Consider the following 6,672-nt stretch of genomic DNA (forward strand, 5'->3'; position numbering starts at 1 on the left):
ACATAAATCAAGATAAATCATGGAAGATAAATCAACAAATAACGAGTTCAGCAGCTCGGCATTAGCTCGGTAGCTCAGCCCTCTATCAGCTCGGCCTTCCTTTAGCTCGGCAACTCAACTTAACAGCTTCCGATCTACAATATTCATAATATTTAAATATCATATCTGACCCATTGACTTATCTACATGAAACCAACATTAATTTTATCTTCCTCCAAGCTTGCCTACACCAACTTAATCAGCAATTCCAAAGTGACCACAACATGTCTACCTACCACAAAATTCTTAACCTCCCATTTATAGCCCCCCTCCATAAATCCACCAGTTCACATGCCACCAATTTCAAAAACACCACCACAAGTTTACCCACGAACGTATAGACTACCAATAAGTCCACCAATTCAAACACCAACACCATCAACTTATCAAACACTACCAATTCCAAAATCAACAACACATGTCCATCCATCGCCCAACTACATGACCACCCATTTTTAGGCCCCAAACAAGTCTCCAATCTAAAGGCCACCAACCCCAACTCATCAATCAACACCAACTCCAAAATCCCCACATATTAATCCATTACCAGCTTTTTTACCATCCATTTACAAAGCCCCAACAAGTCCTCTGTTGATTCCATGATCACTGTCTCCAACTTATAAACCAATATTGCCACCATGTGTCCAATCACCACAAAATTCTCTAGCTGACATTTACAATCCACCAAGTCCTCTAGCAGTTCAAAGACCACCAAGAACAACTCATCAACCACCACAAAACCAAAGAACCCAACTAACTTAAACACCATTTCTTATATGCCCCCAACAAGCCACCAATTCAAAGACCATCAACACCAATTTATCAAATAAACCTCATCAACCTTCCCCGCCTCCTACAATTTATTGCCATCCATTCTCTCCAATTTGTAGACCTTCACTACATTCACCAGCAATAGGAACACCGCTAACTCCTAGCCCACCTATGGCATCTTTACCACAAGTTTATTAACCCCTCTGTCTCCTCCACCAGCTCATGAACCACCAACTCAAATGTATCACCCTCCATTATCGTCGTTAATTCATAAAACTCCAAAAGGGCAAGCACTCTATCCCCATTTCATTTTCCACCTTGTTTCTTTCTACCTTCAGGAATAATTACCTCCTTAATCAAAGAAAAAGCAAAACATGACCCTAACAAGCATAATACCTCTCCAAAATTTATCTTGAGCTATGGAGATGGCTCATCCACCAATTACCCCAAAGACCACTGTATTTTCCGGAAATCACTTTCCTCCAGAGACTTCTAGACTCAAAAGCAAAGCCCCAAAACCATTTATCAAGAAGAATATTGTTAAACAACTTTATACTTCTGATTTCCAACCCACCTTCTAAATAAGGAACACAGTGTTCCCTCAACTATCGAGGTGATACTTGAACTCTTCAAAATTCCCCCATAAGAGATCCCTTTAAAGAAGATGCCTCAAGAAGCTTAGACACAACAGATAGGAGAGAATACACCAAACAGATATGCCAAAAAGTTACGAATAGCAGATAAAACCTTCATACTCAATAAAAGCTATAGATCAGATGAGCGGGGAAAAAAAATGTCATATTAGCATGGCAAGCTAAAGGTGCAACCAAGAGGGAAAGCCAAAATTCTAATCAAGTTTTAATTCCCAATGCACTAAAGTAGCAAGCATAATCATTTCTTAGACCACCAAGTCGAGGAAGATCGTAGTTTAATTGATTTAATAAGTGGAATCAAGCCCTAATAGGTCGAAGACCAGTATCACATCCCCCATGAGTTAAAAATTCACACGATCTACAAATCCGAACAGTAACAACAAAATCAGCAGATATTGATGCGAAAAGAATCCAATCTCCATATCATAAACACGAATACTGAATTTTCAAAACGAAGGTATCAACAAACGCTTCCCAGTTCCCTCTGGAAACTGAGAAAAAATGGCAGGGGAAACAAAATTGGCCCGTCAACAAATTTACATGTTGTAAAAGGTCTCACATATAAAGTATGCTTGTCGGCCAGGCCGAGGGCGCGAACGAGACCGATGCTTTGGTTCTCGGAAGCCGGAAAACCATTCCCGATGATGACGGCGCGCCGTACGACTCCGTAAACACCACCCTCGAAGATATCCGGCACGCTGCCAATAGGGCTGCCGGAGGGCGGCTCGGGCAACCTTATTGGCTTCATTTATTCACAGTGCGCGATCTTAACAAAAACCCTAGAAGAGAATTCCCAATTCAGCTCAATTAGCAGCAGCACATGCGTATGGAACAGTGTGTGCGTGCGTGTGTAAACATCGGCCGGGTTTCTGCGAAAGACGAACTGCAGTCCGTGAAGGACTCAATTGCCGTGCAAATTATGTTTGCTTGGAGGAAAAGCGGGGGGCGGGGGGGGGGGGGAATACATATAAGTTAACTGGGATATTAGCATGTAATAATAATAAAATTGTGCAGTAGTTAAATTAAGATTAAGATTCACACTAATAAATTATAAATTTATTTATTTATCTTATGTAATAAAGTAAAATTTTTATCTATGATTTATCTCCTCTACAAAAATCGAAAGTACGAATAATAAGAGATTTCGCAAAAACGATAATCCCAAATACTAACAACAAAATTTCACATTTTTCGTAAAATAGATAAACTTTAACTAACAAATATCTTAATTTCACATTTCTTATTATAAATGAAGGAATCTTAGCTAACAAATATATAGTCTTTTCACAATTCATTTGTAATTCAAGCATATTTTTAATTAATTGTAAATTAAACATAAAATTAAATGATTTGGTCAATTTCAAATGATAATTTTCTTAATTTTTTATTTTGTTTTTATTTTTCGGTAGTTTTCAAAGGAGGGCGATATTTTTTTTTTTTTTTTGCATGATCAAATAGTAATTAATTGTAAATTGTATAAAATTCATATATACCTTATAAAGTTAAAAACAGTCCAATGAATTGACTCCAATCAACATAAAGGGATTTAAGCCCCCATTTGATAGTCATTTTTTTTTTCAAGAAAAAGACATTTTTTTCACCCAATTTCTCACTTGTGCAATGTTTGATAAACATTTTTTTTCAAATAATTCATTTTCCCACTTATGGTCACAATTTTCCTTCAAATCATGAAAACCAAATTCCTTGAGGGGAAGAGCTGAAATTTTCTTGGCAATTGAAGCAGCTAACTTACCAGCGAAAGAGTCGAGAGAGGCAAAAAGGCAACAAACGAGAGAATGAGGGAATAAAGCCAATGGCCAACGAGGATGAGTGACAATTGACGGTCAGCGAGGACGAGTGACGACCAACGGCAAGGGGGCAACTGGCGAGGTGGCGAGAGTAAGAGTGAGGTCGAGTCGACGTCGACGAGCGATAGAGCCAGAGTGAGGCGAGTGAGTTGTGACCAAGAAGGGCGAGCGAGGCAATGACGATTCGAGTCGTTTGATAGAGACAAGGAGGCCAAAAAGGGAAAAGCGATGACAGCGACCGAAGCAAGAAATGGAGAAGGCCAGGGGATGGGTGGCGGCAACGAACGAAGCAACAGAGGAAGAAGGCCTCGGGAGTAGGCAGCAGCTAGGGAATAAGGGAGAAGAGCAGGGGAGAATTATAAAAGTATAAAAATAAAAAATTAAGTATGAATTAATAAATTTGGAAAATAAAAGTTTTTAATTTTGTGGTTTTATTTCTTTGAGAAAATGATTTAATTAAACTAAAATATGTTATTATTTTATTTTTTTGTACTAGATTCAATGTTTTTTAATACATTTTCACCATTAAACTCTATGAAAAATGACACATTTTTTATGAAAAATAATGCCTATCAAACACGAAATGCTAAAATTCTACATAAAATATTATCAATACCAAAAGATGAAAAATAACATCATTTTATAGGTAAAAAATTATACCAATCAAATAGCTTAGGCTGCATTCTTTTTGGTTTTTAATTTTTAGTTTTGAGTTTTGAATTCATTTTCAGTTTTCTATTTTGGTAGTCTGTTTTTAGAAAATTGAAAACGCGTTCTTTTTGTCATTTTGAAAAACTATTTTTCAAAACAGAAAATTAGAAAATGCGTTCTCTTTGAAATTTTGAAAATATTTTTTTAATGATATTTTATTCAATAAATTTGATTATTAAGTAAGTTATAAATATTTAATATTAATATATTATTAAAAATATATATACATTTTAAAGTTAATGAATTTTATAATATTTTTTTCATTACAATAATAAAATATGAATAAATAAATAAATAAATATATTTTGAGTTTTGAGTTTGTTTTAAATGAAAACACTCAAAACAATTTTTTGTTGTTTTGAGTTTTCTTTACAAATTTTTGTTTGTTTTCAAAAATGCATTTTTAAAAACAGCAAACAGAACGCGTTTTCATTATTTTAGAAAATTAAAAACTAAAAATAACTTAAAAACAGTAAAGAGAACGCAATCTTAAATTTTCAATTTCTGAAAATTCATTTTTCCTAGAATTCAATTTCTTAGAATTCATTTTCTTTCCACCTAAATTCCACCCTTGTAATCAAACGTTTTCTTTCCACCTAAATTCCACCATTGCAATCAAACGCACCCTAAATGTCCTTTTTGACTTTATATTTTATGATGAGATAACTACATTGAATATCTTAATAAAAATCAACAAATTTTTTGGGGTACATTATTTCTCAAAAGTCTATCCATTTTTTTGGTAGTTTGTGATATTTTAATTTGATGTGCTTCTATATTTTACTTATTTATACACTGGTCTTGCTTGGAGGTTCCTATTTAGAATCTACCTATTGTTAGAAATAACATTTGGCTTTGATATAGGATTATATCGATTGTAATCGCTGTTATTATTTCAAGAGAATAAATGTGTTCAAAGTTGAAGCCATGAAAACAACAGAATTTGTTGGACTGTCATCAGTATATTGGAAATCCAATTTTTTAGAGACATGGTTCTTACTTTTTGTTTCTGTGGACAAATGGAGTGAGTTAACTTTGCATAATCTAAGTGCCCTGGTGTGACTGTTTGAGCTTATTCAATTTTAAAGTAAATCAGTTCAATCAGATGCAGTCTGATTAATGTGTGGACAGTTATTTATCTGCAACATCTGTACTGCAATAATTTTTGGGTATTTGATTTTTTTCACTTGTGGCTTTGTATTTTATTTTGTATGGTTGATTATTTCTTAGGCCATGATGGATGCTTCGGATGACATTAATGACTCAGAGGATGAAGATGATTTGGAAGATGAAGAGGACTCAGAAGATGAAGAGACACCTAAGAAGGTAATTGCATGTAGGAAATAAATCATCTTATAGTGACTCAGTGCTGCACTTTCATCTATCGGTTAAGCTGTATTAATGTTTCATCTTCAAGTAACCATATATACATACCAGACACACATGGACGCATATATAGATCATGCAATTACGTACGTACATACTCTCTCTCACTCACTGTGTACACACACAGAGACGCATTTACATGGTACGCGCAAGAAAAGGAGCATCTCTCGTTGAAACTGGTTGATCTTCTGAAATTTAAATGGATTAGATTGAAGCTTAATTTGTGCTTCTTTGTGTACAAGCGCGACAATATATTAGTACGTTACCGATTGATGAAATTAAGCCTAGCTAGCTACTATAGCCAAACAGGCTCTAAAAGCCCGAATCTTCTATGGAGGAGCTGGGGGAGAACCATGGCGTTGGACATGATAAGGAGCTTGCAGAGGGTTTGTTTAGATGGGTGGAGGGGAGATCGGGGAGGATGATTGGAGAAGAGGGTTTCAGATGGTGCATTGGTTGAGAGAGCTCTCATGTTTTCTAGATGAGGAAGAAGATTGCGTGGAAAGCTATGGGATTAAAAAGCGGGCCACGTACGTAGCGCAACCTACCTACGTAATCAATCACATAAATAAAACTACTAACCGTGTTTTTAACTTTATTATTATATATAATTTTAGAATATATTTTTTATTTTAATAATTTTTGTTAATCAGTTAGGATGGATTATTATATCAAAATCGTTACAACTTAAGGAAAGATGACATGAATGGTGATGTAGTTTTTAATTAATAACTTTAGAGAAAATCAATAAATGTAACAAGCAGGATTAATAAAGAATATGATATAACAATTTATAAAACTCATGCTATTATTGTTTTGGATATTTTTTTTTAATATCATCAAACTCACCTAACTAACGTTTTTCAATTATATTCTATAAATGTAATACATTGATAAATTTTATAGGTTATGAAAAATAAAAATCACAAATTTTAGGTCTTTAAAATAAAAATTAAATAAATAACTTTATGCTTAATTAGTATATCTCAGGGTCAAAATAAAAAATCAAACACACAACATAAGAAAATGATTTAAATTTTTAATATGACATTAAGAGATACTTAACGAGGAGTAATTGGCAACTTGGCATCCGCAAAAAAGATAAAGATTACACAAAACCAAAGTCCTTCAACCCTTCTTTCAATCATTTGTTCGTAGCATCCATAAATATAAATATATATTATTATAAACTCATACCTACGAAGATTTAATTAATTCACATTCTGAAAACGCCAACATAATAATCCATCAAAAACATTGGTAAAATGAGTTTGGACTAATTAATCTTCTCAACGATCGAATTT

The 6,672-nt window shown here is 34.1% G+C and overlaps 1 protein-coding gene across 1 annotated transcript in view; it reads right to left on the reverse strand.

Moving 5' to 3' along the window:
- Positions 1-2,398, reverse strand: part of LOC127796473 (mitochondrial fission protein ELM1) — a 57,281-nt gene extending 54,883 nt beyond the window's left edge. The window contains exon 1 of the mRNA XM_052328626.1: positions 2,023-2,398. Coding sequence (XP_052184586.1) covers positions 2,023-2,211 — 189 coding nt within the window. The 5' untranslated portion in view covers positions 2,212-2,398. The remainder of the gene's footprint in view (positions 1-2,022) is intronic.
- Between the last annotated feature and the right edge of the window lie 4,274 nt (positions 2,399-6,672).

The sequence above is a fragment of the Diospyros lotus genome, chromosome 3 (assembly GCF_014633365.1).
Source record: "Diospyros lotus cultivar Yz01 chromosome 3, ASM1463336v1, whole genome shotgun sequence".
Lineage (NCBI taxonomy): Eukaryota > Viridiplantae > Streptophyta > Magnoliopsida > Ericales > Ebenaceae > Diospyros > Diospyros lotus.